This window comes from Egretta garzetta, unplaced genomic scaffold (genome assembly GCF_000687185.1).
Source record: "Egretta garzetta isolate BGI_Z169 unplaced genomic scaffold, ASM68718v1 scaffold11, whole genome shotgun sequence".
NCBI classification, from domain to species: Eukaryota; Metazoa; Chordata; class Aves; order Pelecaniformes; family Ardeidae; genus Egretta; species Egretta garzetta.
Genome location: NW_009258621.1, coordinates 2,367,597 through 2,387,869, shown reverse-complemented (window position 1 = coordinate 2,387,869; position 20,273 = coordinate 2,367,597). Strand labels below are relative to the sequence as shown.

General features: G+C 38.5%; 1 protein-coding gene across 1 annotated transcript in view; it reads right to left on the bottom strand.

Annotated features, from left to right (window-relative positions):
- The window catches only part of MSH2 (mutS homolog 2), a 50,215-nt gene that overhangs the window by 14,063 nt on the left and 15,879 nt on the right, over positions 1-20,273 (bottom strand). Inside the window, exons 6-8 of the mRNA XM_035903654.1 lie at positions 11,330-11,529; positions 6,026-6,135; positions 233-356 (exon numbers count right to left, since the gene is read on the bottom strand). Of these exons, the coding sequence (XP_035759547.1) occupies positions 233-356; positions 6,026-6,135; positions 11,330-11,529 (434 nt within the window). The remainder of the gene's footprint in view (positions 1-232; positions 357-6,025; positions 6,136-11,329; positions 11,530-20,273) is intronic.

Here is a 20,273-nt window from a genome sequence, read left to right as displayed (position 1 = left end):
TTCTGAAATATGCTGGAATGACATCCTATTAAAAAAAAAAAAGCCAAGTTATAAACCAAAAATCCCTGATTTTTCAACAGATTGTACTGTGACAACTAAAGTCACCCCAAACTATTAATAAAATAATACAAATATTCCTTAACGCCTCTATACCAGTTTTCATCACTTGATCTCAAAACATTTTACAAAGGAGGTAAAGGAGGTAAGAATCAAAGACAGTTTCATACTCTACCTAGCTCTTTGGCTGCACTCTTTAAAAAGGACTGCATTTTTTCTTCCAGTTCATTCATCTTCTCTCTTAATTCTGTCAAATTAGGATCAAAAGAAGCCTTGACAAGAAATTCATGATTCTCCACCTAGGGAAAAATAACAAGAAAAAATTCATACGAACATAGGCATTAAAAAAAGAAAAATCACCTCCCTGATCATACACAGTGAAATGAATTTACTTAATCATTTATTCAATTTATTTTTTATATCATTTTGTAATACAATGCTGTTTGTGATAATTGGTGTCTGATATATATATCTATATATATATATCTATATCTATATATATAAAACAAATACATCTAAACCACTTGCTTTCTCAAATTATATAGTTTATACAAGCAAAGTATACCAATTTAACAGACTCCTTTACTTTGAAATGGAATCGTCTGCACATTTATTTGCACACAAATAACTGAGCAGTAGGCAGGAAAAAAGGGAAGTCAGAGGAAATGAAATTGCTACATACATAATCTGTATGCTAGCCTGGACTTACACAGCTAATCAAGACAGAGTGTAAAAGGATGGGGCATTTCAAAACAAGTCAGTTTTGGGAACAGAAGTTTCTGAAACAGTAATTCCTGCCCAAAACATACTCAAGAGGTTAGGGAAGGAGACTACAAAATATCACCAAAAATCCTACCCAATTTCAACCCAGTTATTTTGAGTTGAAAAGGATACAGATTTCCTTCCAAACTAAACATTTTCAGAAGCATGAATCAAGTAAGTTGTATTTCATCTTTTTCTTCTCTCTTCCCCATGCTTCCACTGCCAGGTGTGTGTTTCTGACGACCTTACAAGCCTCAAATTTAATTCGCAAGCACAACTTGTAACTGCTAAATAAGAGAAACTCACTTTTTAATATACAAACTTTTACAGTCAACAAAATATTAGCACTGTTGTCCAAGATGAAAACTAAGAACTGGCTTTCATATTAGTAATATACTTAATCTAATTAAGTTAAAAAAAAAAAAACAACAATAACAAAAACCAAAACAACACTTTCATGAAGTTTCCCTTAGCTGGGAATTATCTGCAAAGTTATAGACAAAGCAGCTGCAAATATTTTGCAAAACACACTGAAACAAGATGGTGGTTTACAAACAATTTCACTTCTTTCACCCACAAGCATATGTTAGCAAGAGGACGAAGAAGAAGAGGAAAAGGAGGTTCACAATTCCTTTACTCCTTCCCAGACCATAAAAGCATCACTCCAGAAAGCGCTGAGCAATGGGAACTGTAACTGCAAGAACCACCACATACATCTTGAAGAAGCACTTCAAATCTGCAGTGCATCAAAACAGTTGTAAAAGCCTTAGACTGAAGACTCCGAGGTTTTGCAGCAACTTGAAACAAAGACCTGGGAATGCAACCTGGAGATGAGAGCCATTCAAGCCTACACATTTGGAATTTGGAATGGGGGGAGCAAGTAAATTATCAGACGTTATCAGATGAAGAGACTGCATAGCAAATTGTATATTCAAAGGATTGCTACTTTATTCTGAGAACGATCTTCTCCCAACAGATAATTTCATCTTCCACAGAAGTTGCATCATGGAAAACTGAGCCATTGGCGCTTATTTTCTCTGTGCAGTTACCAGCACTGCGAGGCACTACACTCAGCCTGCTGCCTTGGTTTCAGTTGTGTTGTGCACAAACACACTGCACTGGCAAAGTTCTCCAGTTCTCCAGAGATGTAGACTCCACAGAATAATTGATTACGAGATTTCAGAGGACCATCTTGAAACTTGGAGATGTTAAGAAAGAGGTATGAACAAATTTATTCCCTGTTACGCCCCTGTTGATAGGCCTGCTCCTCCCTTTCCCTTAATAATTCTGCTAAAAGAAGAGCAATGAACATTTATGACAGAGCATACAGCAGAAAAGACCATTCCTGGGTTTGCGGGGCAGATCCTGGATCTGAAACAGAAAGGCTGGGATGCAAATGCCTCGCATGCCTGCCCTTGTCACGACTGCCTTCAGGAGACAACAAAGGTTGACAGTCAAGTGAAAAGAGATTTTGTTTCACAGCTTCAAAGAATCATTTGAAGCTGGGAATAGACTGCAGAAATCCCATAACCTCAGGAGAAGGAAGGTAACATTCCCAACGACCCATAACGATCCGGCAGCCCCAGCAGCGCACCCCAGTCTGGCTGTCGGTACCAGCCTTCACCGAGGCTGCTATGTCAGAGAGGCTGACCAGAACCGATGCCGTGCCCTGCATTTCTACTTTTGAGGGTCTCCTCACTGCAGGGAAGCTTTCATTTCACTGCAAGCAAAAATCCACACGTGGCTAGAGCTTGTGAAGTGCAAAAAAAGCTATGTTACTGCCTCACCCCCCGCTCAGTCCAGCAGTCATGGGGATGGAGTTAGCTTTCATGTGCTTGTTGCTAACTCCATTACAGCTCCAACAGACCTGTGATGACAAATGAACACAGAGGCTGCTAGTGTGCAAGAAATGAATCCTAAACTGCTGTAAAGTTTTGGGACAGGAACATTAAAGTAAAATTACTTCAGCTTCCATTTAGTCTGGGTTAGGGACTGTAGCAGTTCCAGAACTGGCTCGCAGCAGACCAGGCGCTCCAGCCCCACAGTAAGTGCCTGGTGGCTTTTCCAGGCGTAGATACCAAGTCTTTAGGACATGTAGCAGCCTATATCCTGTTACCTCAGCCTGAAAATCTGAATTTAAAAATGTCTAAGATCCAGGTTTGAAGACAGCTTCTAGCATATTGCATTACCCACCCCAACTATTATAGGGCAGCTCCTTCCTCATCCAGGCCTCATGTGGTAACCCCTTAGCAGGCGACAAACAGAGCCACTCCATCTGACCACACTCTCCAAGTGAAAGTCAAGTGTGATCAAGTGAATAGAAAACATTTTAAAATTAAATTAAAAGTTCAGCTAAACTGCTAAGGAAGTAAAATGATTACGGTTTACTAAAAATATTAAAAACTTGTCCTACTAATTAATATATAAAAACATCAGGCACCGACAACCATATCACCCTCTAACGTTCTTCTCAAGCTGTGCTCCTCCTACAGCAGTATCTCAGATATAATTAGGAAAGTCACTTGAAGCAAACTTTTGCTTTTCTCTTCCACAGCCCTCAGTGTGAACATGGCCAACAATCTGGCAGGACAAGCTTTAACAGGAATGTGGTATTTGAGTTCTTGGTGCTTTGTACCTAATGCATCTACCATCAGCTATGGTCCAGTAAGGCCACACGTCACCAGAAAAAACGGAAGGAAATACCAGTGAACCCAACTCACTCCCCTCTCATCTACCCAAAAGAAGAATAAAAATACTCAATATCATCATGACATTTCATCAATATGTTGATTTCTGAAATGCACTTAAGTCTAAATTACAACTCAGTACTGCATTAAACACAGATGTTAAATATGCTTCAAAGATTAAGGAATGCAACAAATGTGCAATAGATTGGTCTGAACACTCCTGCCCCAAACTTCACTCTCTATAGATCCTTTTACTGGCAAGAGTCATGCTAAGGATTATAATGAAAGTAAATCCCTTAACACAATACAGATAAGAAGCAGCTGGACATTCCCTTTTGTTTTACTAAACACGTTGCATTTTTTTAGTGTAAGTTTATGCTCAGAGTGACTCCGAAATGAATGTTCGAAGTATAAAATATTTAATATGGTAAGTGGCAGACTAACATCACAGCATTGACAACACTTTCATACCTGCATATGTTTCCTTAGATGAAACAAGACCCAAGTGAGTCACATTTCCAAGGGGTGCTCAAATGAATGAGGTGACAGCAAATAATTTGCAGACTCTGGGACTATGTTGAGCTAGCTAGCTAATCTGAAAAACAAGTCCTTCTGTAAAGGGCTGTGCTCTTAATACTCAAACCGAAGTACTATGTACCAAAAGCGCTAACAAACTTTGAAGTTGCCCTGACTTGAGGAGGAGGCTGGAGTAGATGAGTTTTCGAAGGCCCCTTATGATTCTGTGAAAGACAGGAACGGAAGTGACAGTTTCTCAACTTTTATTGCAGCTAGGTGAATGAATAACCACATCCCACACTTTTTGAACTTAGATGTTTCTTTTTATATTAGAATGGATTATTGACATAATTTAGTTGCTATGACAACCTGTCCTTCAATAACACTCAGGATAGAGCTGGGTATTTTGTTTGAACTCCCTAAAAATCTAAGAGGAATTTCAAGTCAAAGTTCAAGTTTTAACATTCATACAGACAAGGTTTATTATTCTGGTAAAACCAACGTTGGCTTATCTATAGCCATTTTCCAGTATATCTTGAAGGAGGAAAAAACCCAAATCCAACACACTGGGTTCTATGGGACTTGATTAAAAATAATGGACTTGTTATTCTGTTTAGAAGGACAACAAAACATTTTTAAAGTAGAAGCTGAAAAGTAATTTGAAGAGCTGGACTATGAAGGGTGAAGGCTTACAACAGCTGTTAGTTTTAAAGAAACCAGAGTCCCAGGGCATACAAACGGCATCAACAGATGGTCTGTAACTAGTATAAAGCTATAAATTTCTTCATTAGCATATATCACAAATTACAGCAACATGTCAATCAAACAGTCTTTCCTTAAACAGTAAAATGCAGCTGGTGAACGCATACACAATACAAAGAGATAAAAAGCGGTGCTTCTGCCTTTGGAGGAAAATACGCATGTTCAAAATTTTAAAGCCTCTGCGGTTTTCCAAAGTTCAACACCTTGCCCTTACTACCATGCGTGGCACGTGGGTAGGTAGATCTCATATTTCTACAGTCAGCTGAGATTGACACTTATGACAATTCTAAAAGCCCCCCAAGTTTTCCAAAATGACCAAAATACCTTATCGAGACAGGAACATTAAATATGTTTCTAAGCAAGCATGTGCATTTCAAAATGCACCTCACCAATTCTCTAACAAATACAATGGGGGAAAATTATATACAAAACTAAAAAACTTGGCATTGTTTCACCCAGTTAAGCAATGGTTCATGTTTTTTTGCCTGTGTCCTAAGTGCTCAATGTTAAACAATGATAAAGCAGTCATTTATACTCATCCCTTCTTCTTTCCACTACAGGTTTAAGGAACAGAAATGTTCCTTCTAGCTTTCTTTGGCCAATTTTTCCTCTGAAAAAAGTCCCAGTTATCCTTTGCAAGCATAGTCCTATCATCAGTAATATTTTATAAGCAAGTGTAGATGCAAGGCTAAGATAATTGTAGTAGCTTTCTTTCTAGTAAGAAATGTCTTTACCCTGGAAAGTAAAGTCAGTTCTTATACCTAGGTCAATCACTTTTCAGAGAGGCAAACTGTTAGTTATGAAGGCTTAATCCCACCAAGTAGAAGCAAGTCTAATGAATTTTATAGAAGCAGATAAATATGTAATAAATATATTCTGGGTACATTCTAGATTTGAGATGTACCACAGTAACTTTGAAAAAACGAAGAAGCAGAAAAGTGACTAAGTAACTTCCCCACTTTTCATACTGATGAGGTTTTTAAAAAATAGTTTCAGGTCCACAGCATCCACATACCCAAAGCATTTTTTCATTGGCTATGTCATTTCAGACAGTGGGTCAGAATATCCTCTTGATATTCAACTGCTATACTAATAACAATCTTCATATATTCCACAGCTAAACTATCACTAACTACTTAATATAGATGATCAATTAAATTTAGTGAGTGTAGAACAGATTGCAAAGTTCAGTAAGAAAATTTAATTGCTAAGGAAACCCCCTCCCACACACCAGCCCATACCTTATCCATGTCCAATGTTGTCTCTATCATCTCCAGAAACTTCGAGAAGTCAGAGTAGATATCATTAAGAGGTGTTATAAACACTGCCAACAACAACATCTGGTGAGCTCCTGTTAAGAACAAACAAGAAAAATTATCATTCACAAAACCCCACAACTTTACCAGAATTCACTTATCCAAGATAAACAGCACAACTATATAGCTGGTTAATTTTTATTAAGATTGGTTATGATAATTTCATTGACATGCGTATCTTTTCCTAAAATTGGCATTAACCAATTTATATTCTGATTAAGCTTGTGCCTATTCTGTCATCTTTGTTCATATCTGGTGGTATTAATTCCCTTCTACTGGGAGTAAAACTACAGATAAACAACAGCTTAAAAGCAAACCTGTTGTCTGAACATTACCTATTCTTGCATGCAAAAGTTGAAAAGGCTTTAGTAAAAAGTGTATTCTACAGCAACCAATTTTAAAGACAAAGTGGAAGCCTCATCATCCACACACAGAGTTTTTAAATTTTCTTAATTCAAAATTACCAAATATTGGTAATATCTGGTAGGTTACAGTATGGACAGAAATTGAGGTGTATGGTTTTTGGTTTTGTTTTTCTTTAAAAATGACCATCTACTCTATAACCGGATCTCTGTAGTCACTGATCTTTCCACTAAACAGGAAGACATTAAAATTATATTAGTCTTTTCCAACTTATTTTACAAGCACAGATACTCTGTAGCACCAAGCGTAACTGCGTAGCACACATATTGGTAGGAGGTCCATACAACACTATAAGTACTAAATGCAAAATTCAGTTCACAGTTAACTTAGCATGCACAGATACTGCCAATTTTGTGAAAGAATTATTTTCTTCAGGCCTACAAATAAGCACCTATCCAGCAGGCAGCTGTGAAAACGCTTTGGCAGTAAATGAATGTTTACATCGTTGCAGCCACTTCAAGTTATGATTTAAACACAGAAAGATTAGCATTATTGACTATACGATTTACACAAAATTCCTCAAAAAGAATCCAGTACTATGAGCTTATAGTCCCTGCATTATGTACAGAATTACGGAATTTGCCTCTGATGTTTACAGGCAAGGCTTTGCACATTAACAGAGAAACATAGAATTAAGCTCTGGCTATTCCAGAGTCTCTTAATTTCTTACCTGTCTAGGGAAAAAGTCCTTTAGGGAAAAAGAAATCTTTCCTAAGAAAAAATCCCATACAAATTTATAACAGTCACACAGTGAGGGCATGATTACCTAAGGGTAATTTCTCTCTAAAGCGCTGTAACTCAAGTAGAAAGAAAGTTTGATTTGTTTCCTTTTCTTCCTGTGCCTTTTTGCTTCCCCACTCCCCCAAGCTTTTAAAGTTAAAGCTCTTAACTGATTAGTATCTATTAATAGAGAAGAAAATGACATGTTGTTGAGAGATTATTGAACTTGTAAAAATGGAGTCTTCTGCTGACTAAAAATCTTCAAAACTAAGAGAGATCTGAAATAAAGTACAGCTTCCCCTTGATTCCAAATCTCTTGCTTGCTTTCTGTCACAATTTTTTTTCCCCCCTCCTGTAAGAAGACATATCTAAACCAACCTCAAAAACAAAAGGAAGCAGTAAAGAAGGAAGAGACTGAAGACCAGAAAGGAAGTTTGACATTCGCTCTTCAGAGTGGACTTAGCAATTTCCAGTCCACCACATGACAGAGTGCGTGGTGCACAAAATGAAATGATCTTCACTATTCTTGAATTCATGAAAAATGATTGTGCTTGAACTTAAAGTAGCAATTACAATTTCTTTCCTTGAAAGGAGCAGGTAGGAAAGTTTCGTAATACCATTTCATTATATAAGTTTGAAGAGTACATCTTCAGACACCATAAGAAGATGTCACATTCAAAAATCAGAAAATATTAATTTATTAAGTAAATAAAATACTAATGTATTTACATACATTTATGATATGGTTCAAACTGATACACCGTGAAATTGATTTACACTTTCAGTCCAACTTCATATTCAGAATCCAACACTTGAAGGAAGTAAAATACTGGAGTCAGTGAATACTGAGGATTTCTAAGTTATATAGTGTATGCTTTTCTTAAAGGCTATTAAGAGAATATGAGGAAGAAACACCACTGAAAAATTCTAGATTAAACTCCAACCTGTCTTGCACCTGCATTCATAAACTCATATAAACGATGCATGGTAAAAAAAAAAACCAACAAACCCTTTTGCACCTACTCAACGTTATTAGCATGTAAGCTAACTTTTGAGAGAAAGAATAATAGACCTATGTACCGTCAAAAGCAGAGATGCACATTCATCACAGAGCCTATCTGCTCCCAGGTACAGTTTTTAATTTAAACCGTAATTTACTTACTGAAGCACAGATAAGTATTTATTACATGCATTAAACACTTTACTGTGAATATGGTTTAAAATGTAGAGAAATTAAAGTCAAGCACTAATCTTCAAACTTGAAACATTTATATAGCTAGTTTGGCAGCAAATAGAAGTATGAAAACTGACACTATTCTTTCAAGGGAAAACAGCCAAATCTCAAGAACTAAACACACTTAAACCAGCCATTTTGATGGTACAAAAGGTCTTAGAAAAAAATGGTGAGGAAAGAACAAACAGCAAAACAGAAATTGGGATAAAACATAGTATGGGTTTACTAGAGGTGGATCATACCTGTATAGCACAACGTCTGTCTGAGATAACTGACTGCCTAAGACAAAGGGAAATCTGTAGAGCTAACCTGGGCTCTTGTAAAGCGTTCAATACGGTGTCACGTAGGATGCTAAGATGCAAGATTCATGATTAAGACAGTGATCAGAAGGCAGATAAAGAGGACATCACTGACTTGCAAAAGATGAATGAGCTGGAAAGACATCAGCAATACAGTTCCTTCAGGACTCGTACAAGCACTTAGCTTTAAGATGTGTGAATTAATAATATTAATTCGCAAAAGGCCACTACTTATAAAATTCACAAATATATACAATGTGGAAGATTTCCGTAGATGAAATTGGAACAAAATAAATCAGGAACATAACTAACTGACCTTGAAAACTGGGCTAACAGAAATGAAGTCAAATTTAACCGTGAGTAAGATGACGCATTGATAGATAAACAAATTTCCATTATGAGTAAGGGAATAATCAGCTGGAAATGACACAGGATGGGAAACAGCCAAGTTCAATCGCAACATGGTTATAACACACCAGTGCAGCAGTCATGGAAAGAACAGTACTGGAACATGCAATAAGAGGTATTTCCAAAAGCAGTAAGGGGGTATTCAAGCCACTGTATGCAATATGGTATAAAGACACCTGGAACCCAGCATACAATTCCTGTATCCTGTGTATTTACAGGCTTAAAATAAAGAGTGGCAGTCTGAGATGGAAAGGAAGATGCTTCAGCAGCTTCTTGAAGACAAACATCTTGTAAGTACCTAGATTTTATGCCCCAGCAATTTGAGTAATGAACAACTGCTTCCTTTTGCTAGCAACAGCAAAATGATTTGATGACTCAGAATCCTTTCCCATCTTATGCAGATTTCTTGTGTCTCAAAAATAAAAAAAAGTCATCTTCACTCATTACCCTGCTCCTCAGCTTGCATCATCCATACAAACAAGCATCTCAAAGCAGCAATGCTTCATGCTGAGGGAAAGGCAATCACTGCTGATCACTTCATGGTGTAGATCTCCCCATAGCCATTCACGAGAAAAGAAAGTTCCAAAACTAGCAGATACTCAGAACTGTCAAAAATCTTTCTGACTTTACATCTCTTGATGAGTTAAAAGATTTCGTATAGTCTTAAACAGGAAAATTTCAGATCCAGTCTGAATCAGTCACGTACATTCAAAATTACCAGACCATTCTTGTTCCTTAAACAAGGGCGTACAAGTACAAAGAAAAATAAAAATAACACATTTCACCTATTTTAAATTATCTTGGATATACTGCTGATGAATGCCCTCGTAAGGCTGACTGACTCACGTGTAAAACAGCAAGAACCTTTTGCAGTCTATTAATTTTTCCATATGGTGAGCTTAGCAGTTTGCCTTACACAGCTTGCTCCTCAGAACTTCTAAAAAAGGCATTGTTTTCCTACCTCAACGTTATGACAAAGACACTCTGTTGATCCAAATGACAGCTAATAGAAAAAGAAGTAAATACAGGAAGCGAGCATTCTGAACTAATACCTGAGTTTAAGATGGAAGTCCAAGAGCTCCATGCCAAGGCAAAACCAAGGACAGTCTGTTTGGAAAAGCCAAAGGGACATGACCAAGGCAGCTAAAGTGTGGCACAGCTCTTTAAACAAGAAAAAAGCTGTATCTGTCAGTTCCTTCCCAGTTTTAGATCTTAATTGCTTTTGGAAATAACATAACCAGCAACCAAAAATTAATTTATTTTAAGATTAATATTTTAGAAAGTAAGTTTCATTACGTGAAGTCATAAAACTATAGTACAGAAAAGTATAAGATACTGGGTAATTTACTGTCTACTCAAATACAGAAAAGAAATTTCTGTAACCGTACAATTTCAAAAATTATTTCTCTTTAAAGGCTTTGGTGCTTGCTTTATGCAAAGAGATTTTCAAAGAAATTAATGGGCTTCTACAAAAATATGCTTTCTGACAGACTAGGACTGCTACTGCTGTATTGAATCACCCCCCTTGTTATGCTGCCACTATCTTATTCTGTATTTTCCTCATAACACATAGAAAAGAAATAGCAACCTTTTTCTTTTCTAACTTGCTTGTCATAGCATTGAGCTTCCTACTAATGAAGATCAGAAGAAACCCTGCCATATTACTCTAACCAAATAGAGGAGCATTACAAATTAAAAAAAAAAAAAGCCATTCAAATTATACTGATAATGCTTAAACCCATTTTTTTGTGTTTAATTACAACCAAAAGTGCAAAGTGTCTTCAAAAGGGACACAACAATATTGTATCAATGGTGTCTTGTTTGTAAGATCATAATAAACAGACATTTGGTCAAGAAGTTTGAGACAAGTCGACGTCAAAGATTACCAGACCATCACCCAACAGTTCAAGTATTTCAGCTACACGCTAATGGGAATGCCTTTTCATGTAAAGATTTGGCTATGTTTGTTTTTAAGTATCTGATTGGCATTTCAGAATTTCAACTCATTTCAAATTCAAATGTCTTTCAGCTTTATTCCTGCAACAAAAGTACACAGGAAAAAAGTAATCTTTGGAAATCTACATGCTGTTTCTTTGTATCATCAGTGTATTATAAAACATTGAAAATAGACAAGGGTAGCATTACCTTCATGTTTTTCCAGTGCTTGTACAACATTAGGCAGTTGATTAATAGCCTGATACATTCGGTAACAGTCCTGTAAGTTTGCTGCTTGTCTCTGAAATTTCTTTGCCAGACGGTTAAGATCTGGGAAGCGACGCAAAAGATCTTCTTGAAGGCACTGACGTAGTTCTGGATCCACCACAAAAGCTTCAACCAAATTCAACCTAAATAATAAGTTCATAATAATGATTAGCATGGCATGGTCTATAATTCTGTTATGTCACTAATTAGAATGAAAACATTTATCTGGCATTTTCTATCTATCCTTTCTCTATGGCTGTATCCATGGGCCAACTTTCTTGATAAAAGAACAAAGGAGACTAGGACAATGCATGAGCTGAGAAAGCAAGGATATTTAGCCTATCTCATGCTTCTGTAGTTTTTAACAGCTGGGGGATGTAATGAACAGCATTGGAGTGAAACTGTTTCAAGCACAAATGCCAACATTTGTTCTGTAGGTATGTTGAAGCTCAGAATCTACTTTGAGATTAATCCTTTCCCTGCACTGTAAGAAAAAAAAAAAAAAGCCATCCATTAGACTATGAAAGAACAAAACCCACTCTTGGCAGGGTTTAGCTGCCTGTGGTCAAGACCAACATTGACACTGTGCAGCTCTGCAACCCTGGATCACAGAATCAGAATCCTTGAGGTTGGAAGGCACCACTGGACACTGACTATTCCAACACCTTTGCTCAAAGTAGGGTCAGCTAGAGACAGCTGCCCAGGACTCTCTCCAGTCACATTTTGGCTATCTTCAAGGATGGCCACAGTATCAACCCCTGGGACACACCACTGGTGACTGGCCTCCAGCTGAACTTCATGCCCCTGATCATAATCCTTTGAGCCTGGCAGTTCAGCTAGTTTTCAGTCCACCACACTGCCCAGTTATCTAGCCCATACTTCACCAGATGTAATGGGAGACAGTGACAAAAGCCTGCTTAAGTCAAAATAAACAATATTCACTGCTTTCCCCTTATCCAACAACCTACTCAATTTGTTGTAGAAGGCTATCAGGCTGGTCAAACATGATTTCCCCTTTGTAAATCCATGCCAACTACTTCCAATCACTATCCTGCCCTTAGTACATTTAGCAATAGGATTATTTCCTCAGTCACCTTCCCAAGGATGAGGATGGCAACCTGGAATTCCCTGGATAGCCCTTTTTGCCCTTCTTGAGGATTGGAAGAAAGCAAACAACACTCCTATCTTCAGAAGCCTCCTCCAACCATCATGACCTTTCTGAGAAAACCAAGACTGGTCCCACAATGACTCTGGCCAGCTACCTCAGCACTTGTGGGTATACAGAAATATGGGTCCCATGGACTTTGATGTGTCCAATTTGTTTATGTGTTCGCTAACCTGATCCTCCTCTAATGAGGTTGTGTCTTCTTTCCTCCAGACTCTGTCACTGGTTCCAGGTGCTTGGGACTCCTGAAGGCAAATCGTACCAGTAACAACCATTGTGAAGAGTTGTGTAAGAAGGAAGTGTGAGAAGCCTTGTCTGGGACCTCCTCACCTTCACTCGAGAGCTGCATTCAAACTAAGGCGTTTGTCCTTGGTTCTTGCCTGAGCTATGCTGCAGCCATACCTGTGCCTGGCCATGCACCCCACTGATCCAGACCATCACCCATTGACTTGACTTCCTTGCTTCACCACAGATCACCACTATAGACTTGCCTGCAGACCCAGACTGTTGACCGAACCTGGTTACTGTCACCAGATACACCCTGCTTGCCTCATCCACGTACTGGAGGACTGCGTCCTTATCAACAAGGGTACTGTCTCTACCTGCCTTGCTGTCACCACTGACTCCCAGTTTGCCTTCCCTTCAACCTGCCCCTGCTGCTGCTCCCTGACATTTTGTTGTTGTGGTTTTTTTAAATAGTGAAATAAATATTCTTTAATTGCTGAAAGCAAGCATAAATCTCAACGAGAAGTGACAGAGCATTAATTTATATTTTCCCCCCTAGAATGTAAGAGAACTTTCATACATGTCTCGCTTTCTTTTTTGCCACCAGTTAACATTGTTATTTTTACATATTTTGTATTCCTCTGCATTTGCAGTTAAACAAAGAAAGTCAGATATTGTTCATTCTGGAATGCCAGAGAGTTCAGTGTTCTTTGGTCACACTTTAGGAATACGAAGGAAGAACTCTGCCCCCTTCAGAGACATCTACACATGATATACTGTCTTGATTTCTGGTTAATCACATTAACATCCTATCTATCAATATCTTGGCTTCAGCAGGGAAATGAATTTGATTTAGAGACATGCAAGCAGAGAAAGGACAGCTTTCACCACATTATTTCTACTGTTTTGCTTACTGGCAGAAAAAAATGCATCAGTGTCAATAACAGGAAAATTTACGTTTGCAAACTGCATTGGGAATGACAATTTTTTTTTGTCATTTTGAAAGCAGTAATCTCTGCATTACACCATGCAGTGTTCTGCAGGGAGAGCTAGACAGGTGAAACAGCACACAGAGGTTAGCATGGTGCGCTGCCTCAGCTCATTAGTAAAGACAGTCACTCAAGAAACAAATGCTTTATCTAAGGTAACACCAGAGATAGAGACCCCTGGACAGGTAGAAGTATATTTCTGTACATAAAAAATGCAAAATTCATGTCCTCCTGTTGCAGAAAGTGTTCTACCCACACCACCCGAGTCAACCTTCTGTATTATACCAAACAAAATCAATGAAAAAAGTAGGGGAAGAATCCTACCTCTACATTTATCCATTCAACTATTGCCTTAATAAATAAGTTTAAAGACTGACAGTGTTGACCCATAATGGCGCTTTATTTCCAAAAAGGATAGAAAACACAGGGAATCTCTAAAAGATACATTAAAGTTTCAGCATGTATACAGAGCTTGTGAGTAGACAGGGATATCCTTAAGATACCCACTGCAAGAATGCAGAACAAGATTTGTACAAGTAACATCATAATAGCCAAATAATTTCCAATTTTTATCCCTGTTGGTGTTTCTGAGCACAATTTCTAGCTTTCAGGCTTCTGTCAAATGCTTTGGAGGAATGACAAGAATTACATGATTCTGTCACAGCAGATACATTCCCATCTTTATTAAAAATCCCCACAATTTACCTAGCAGACCTGACTTAAGACTCACATCACAAACTTTTCTCCAAAGCACCAGCGGCAACTGGTGACCAAACACACTTTGTAAAGAGCAGATATATTTAATATTAAAAAAAACAAAACCAAAACAAAAACCCAAACCAATGCATTAAAGACACCCAGTACAACTGTTTAAGAACCTAAATACAAGCCTACTAACGAAATGTCTGCCTGCTTTCCTAAGGGGACTACAGAAGGTATATATCAATCTGCACATCTTCCCCTCAAAGTATCTTCAGCCCTGTCAGAGCTTACTGAAATTAGGGGCACCATCTGCCAACTTGTTCCTCATCACAGGAACCAAGCAACTTGGTCATATTTAGTCCTGTAATATGGAAATAATTCCTTTGGCAAAAAACAAGACAGGATTCACTGAAAACTTACAATAAATCATACCCATACGTTCTCAGTGTTGCCCTGCCTGGTCTTCAGCAGTTATGGTCATGGCAAACACACACAAGAGGCTGCACTGTTCTGATGTTACATCCTCTCACTTCCCAGGTGATATGCAGGATTTGTAAACCTATTTATTACTTCTCAGTTACCAAAATACCACCACACATCGACCCATAAAGACACAGTGGTCATGAATACCTTCATATTTTCTTACCCACAAAGCTGCATGAAGTTCTGGTTTAACACACCCTTTCTTCACTTAATAAAAGCACTAGGAAGAAAGCAACATGGGCATTTGGAGGGTTTATCCAATTATAAAAATGAACTTTAGTCTAGAAAAATAGTATTCTTGCCTGCTGCAGGAAACCAGGGTTTGGTGGTTTTATCCAACCTACTTAAGCTACAGACTACTCCATAAGTTCCACATTAAAGTTTCCAGTATAAAAACTATTTACTGTGATTTTGATGACCAATCTCAGACATGCAAGAATGTGCAAAATTCAAGTTTGTCCTCTATATTAGATTCCATCTTGCCCTCTGATAGCTTATGTTTCAGGCCAGAGTTTCTCTTCCAAGAGGTCCTTATACAATCAATAATCCTGGCAGCCATATATACACAGAATCACCTCCTGGCACTGTATTTTGTGCATGGGAAAGACCAACAGCAACAGTTTCTATAACACCACAGTACCTTACCTTTAAAACACAACTGCACAGAGACTCGCCTTCAACCTGGCACGCAGATGCCCAGCACCCTTTCCGAACCCATGTAAAGTTCTAAGACCCAGGCAGACTACATTCTTTCTTTCTATACACATTGCTTTATACTTATTCTCATTAAAATCCAAACCATCCCCGTTCTGCCCATTCAGCCGGGCTCTTTCGGTTGTCATTAGAAGTTTGGTCCTTAACTTGTGTCACCTATAAAAGTGTCAGTACCTTACTAGCCAGCTGCTATGCTGATCATTAGAGAATATCTCAAGCACAGCTTATAGATTCTTGAGCTTACCTTTGCCAAGATTAAAACCTTTTTTTTTTCCTTGTGCCTTTTACACAAACAAACCCTTCATTTTCATCCCACGACTCCCCCAGCTTGTTCAACAGCCTCTTGGATAAGAACTTGTCAAAGGCATTTCGAAAGCTCTAATTTATTCTTTTTTGTGCCTCCTTTGTCCACAACAATGACAAGTTCAAAGAGTTCTCAGATCAGCATGACACGATTTTCTTTGCCAAAACCATCCTAATTAGACTAACATCTCATGACCTTCCTAGTACTGTTCTATTCCCCCCCCCCCCCATATTTGCCAACCACGGCTACAAGGCTGACAGGTTTGTGTTCATGCCCCATTTTGCGTAACAATTTCCTGTATGGTAAGAATGCATACAAGGTTGCTGAATAGAAAGGGCTACGTTAAGATAACGCAATTGTAAGCCATGCCTAATGCTCACGAGTAATAATGAAATCAAATGACAGGTTGTGTTTAATATAAAGCTCGTCTGAGGAAACAAAAAAAGAAAACACAAAAAGGAAGAAATTAAAAAAAAAATCCAAGAAAGTGTAATCAAACAACAGCTGACAACGCTGGATAACGGGTTTCTGCCACACAGACGAAAGGGAAAGGAAAATAAGGTAAAGCTTTCCACCAGAGATCTAAGGCAGCACAGTCAAGATAACAGACATTATTATAACTAGTGAAACCACACTAGAACATAAATGAAATTTTTGTTTCAGGGTGGTTATTTAAATTTTCAAATTAAACCACAAAAACAGCAAACAAAATTTCTGCTAATACAACTGCAAATTAACACAAGTGCTTTTCTTGAACTTGGAAATTATAACCCCCCTTTTTTCCCTGGTATTCAAAACCACAGCAATTTATCAGCTTTGAAGTGTAATAACAAGTAACATTAGGCTTAGCGTGCACTACAAGAGCAAGAAAGGGAAAAAAACCCCACCTATCTCCAAGTTTCTGTTGGATATTCTGGAATCCAACTGAAAGCATTTCATCCTTTCCCGTGTTTTACTGTTGGTAAGAGGCGTCTCTCAGACCTACTATTAACAGGCAAAGACTAACACTCCACACCAAAAAAAGACAACAAAAAAATCTGGTTTTGATCTAATAAATGGCACACACGTTCCCTACTTTCTTCACAATGCTTTTGTTCCACTGAGGTTTACATCTCATTTGACATCAGAAAAGATTGCTTCTTTCTTTGCTACACCTATGCAGCATTTTCCATCATGATTTTAAGGTTATTGCACTCAAAACTGCCACAACACAGAGGTTGTCAGGAGGGTTTAATTACATTTCTAGGCTTTTACAGAGCTAGATATAGAAGTTTAAGTTAAGGGGAAAACATTAGAACAGAAGGAGGAAAAGAATTCTGTCTGTAGAAATAATAAACAAACTAACATTATTATAAAAGACCAGAGTTAGAATGAATAGAATATTTTTAATGCCTGAGCAGGATCAGCCAGCACAAAAAAACCCCTAACAAAGTAGTGAGCTGTACAACAAGCTTAGTTATGAAGCACCCAGGTTTTAATCTCTCCTCCACCAACATTCTGCAAAACCCTGGGCAGTTCTGCACCTCTTTGGGCACGCAGCAAGAACACTGCCTCCAAGCGCCTCTGCTCAGAAAAAAAGGACTCTCTGGGGTTTTTTAAGCACATTATGAAATTTGCATTCATACATAATCAGTAATATATATATTTAATAGTTACTAATACATATATTTAATTACTACTACAGAGTAGTAACTTAAAGTCCCAGATGCTAGTAGATACTTTCATGCGGAAAACCTGTACTAACTAAAAATTCCACATGACACAAGGAAAAAAGTATTAACACTGAAATCAAATTAAGAATGCAGTCTTTCACAGGAGAAGCTGACTTACTTTTAAGATCTTAAAGGTTGTAACTCCCCCGGCTATACAACAGCCGAGACTTCTGAAGAGCATACATTTGTATTCTCCCCTGCTGAAGGTTTTTTATGACTGGAGAATAAGATCAACTTTTCTGTCCAACTGTTCAACTCGATTATAGAGAATTTTGTCAGAGAAATGTCACTTCCAAAAGCAGCATATTCAGGACTGCTTTAAGATACACCAAGACTTTCATCTCACCACAGAAGTTTCAGAATATGCACAGTTATACCAGTTTAACTTCATATTTCCTTTATTCAAAGGAAAGTGGAAAATACTTTATGTACCATTATTTTGGTTTCCCTCGTGTTTCTTTCAAACTCCGATCTCTTCTTAATCCAATGTAGCAGGGGTAAACCCTCCCTGGACACAGTTAACCCAGACATATAAAACTGATAAATTCTTCTTTATTGATCCTATAGAAATTACCAGAATAACATAATAAACAACAGCCTCAGGTACTGCCCCTTCAATAGGAGGGCAGGGCAAAGCCAAGCCACCATCTTACCTGTTCTAATTAGGTTTTCTTCTCCGCACAAAGCACTTGGGACTTTAACACCCTGGACAAAGTCCACGGTAGATCAAGTCACTGTAGTTGATTAATACCAGCATTTGTGCTTTCCAGCCCCAAATAAGCAAGGCACTGTCCTAAGCTCCCTTCATAAACTTCTCCCTGGTGACCCAATCGTTCCCTAGACAAGCATCTCCTTGCTCACGACAATCAGCCAAAGTCCACTTGTCACCATGACAGGTGACAGACACCCAAGATGGGCGCACAGAAGCCTATAAATCAGGTATCTGAAGCCTGATATTGAGAATGATTTTACTTCAGCACACACATCTTCACAGCACAAAAATCACACTGACCATCCCAGGTCATTTTGCCCAATACAATCAGAGTTGTTACACGCATTTATAAAAATAACATTCAAAATTTCTCAGACAAGCCCAAAGAAAGAACAATGTGAAAGATCTAGACAACCCACACACGCTTTTGAAAGTGCTTCGTTATGAAACTGGAGCAATCTTTGTAAACAATAAAAATAACACAAAACCCGAGGAATGAGCAACCAGGAAGGAGCACGACAGCCTATATACATCCTCAGTTCAGAATTTAAGGTTTACTGTTTTACGTGTGGTATGTGAAATTACAGGCTTCTAGCAATGAAGAGATACTGTGTAATAAGAGTTGATTAACAGAAACAGCAAACCAGGAGCAAACAGCCCCACAGTGATGCATCCTACAATTTACCTGTAGTGTTTGTGTTCTTAAAGACAATGCCACCATCCCAGTAAAATTATAGCGATCCTTGTACTCTGATGACTTTCCTAGCTTCTAACAAGATTCTGCAATGACTCCCAGCCTAGAACAGAGTTTCAAAACTTTCCCTCTGAGGAAAGAAAAAAGTCATATAGACCAAGCATGGCCTGGCTCAGTGGTACGGCTTGAAAGCTGCTCTGCTCTTCACACAGGCAAGCTACACAGCGTGGAAGAAGAAAAACTGATGATCTGGTAAAGGCAGCTGCAGACACCCTGGGCTGACACTGAAGGTAATGCTCCCAGCACAGCCCCCTCCTTAAACACACACCTTCACTTTGCTGTGGCTGCCTGAGCCTTCCACCAGTGAGGATCACCGGACTAGCTCGCGCTAGCCCAGTTGTATCTTGATGTTGGCTTAAGCTGGCTAGGAAATTCCACCCTCAAGCCACAGTCCCACGAACACTTCTAAGCCATCAGAAACCAGCAGTGCCACCACAGAAAGCATGAGGTAGCACTGCTACCTGCTGCTCTTCTCCACCCTGCCACATTTTCTCCCTTCAGTCAGAAGTTAACTCAATCAAGGGTTCTCGAGGCAAGTATCTGATGCCCTCAGGATGTGTTTAGTACTAGAAATTGGCCTTCAATTCCGCTATTACAGGGCAGGTCTTTGGATTGAACTCAGTACTACTGTCTTTTCATCTCAAATGTATCACTTGAAGCAATCATGAATATGCCGGCTACTTCTTGCGGCTCTGTTGAAGCAGCAGTCCCTTGTAATGCAGTGTCCAAGGTTTGAAGGGCAGCTTTAGACCCTAGAGGAGCCACAGAAATCACACTGCACACACTTCTAGAGCACTGGGTACACAAAGTGTGCTACTAAGCAGCCAGACAAAAGTGCTCCCCATCAGGGTCCCTTCTGTTTAACCTGAAAGATTAAGCAACCTAGAGAAAGCCACATCCAAACATCAGTCTCCTGTCCCTTCTAGTTTTCCTAGTTAGTCTCCAAACTGTCCTACCATAAAAAGAATACTGGATATTTGCAACCTCAGAATGGTCCACTTACAGATGAATTTTTAAATTCAATAAATGCATTCATTCTTCCAAATAATCAGAGTTCATTCCTCTACATCAGTTTCATCTATATAACATCAAATTAACATGTACCAGGAAAGCAACAGACTCTTTCC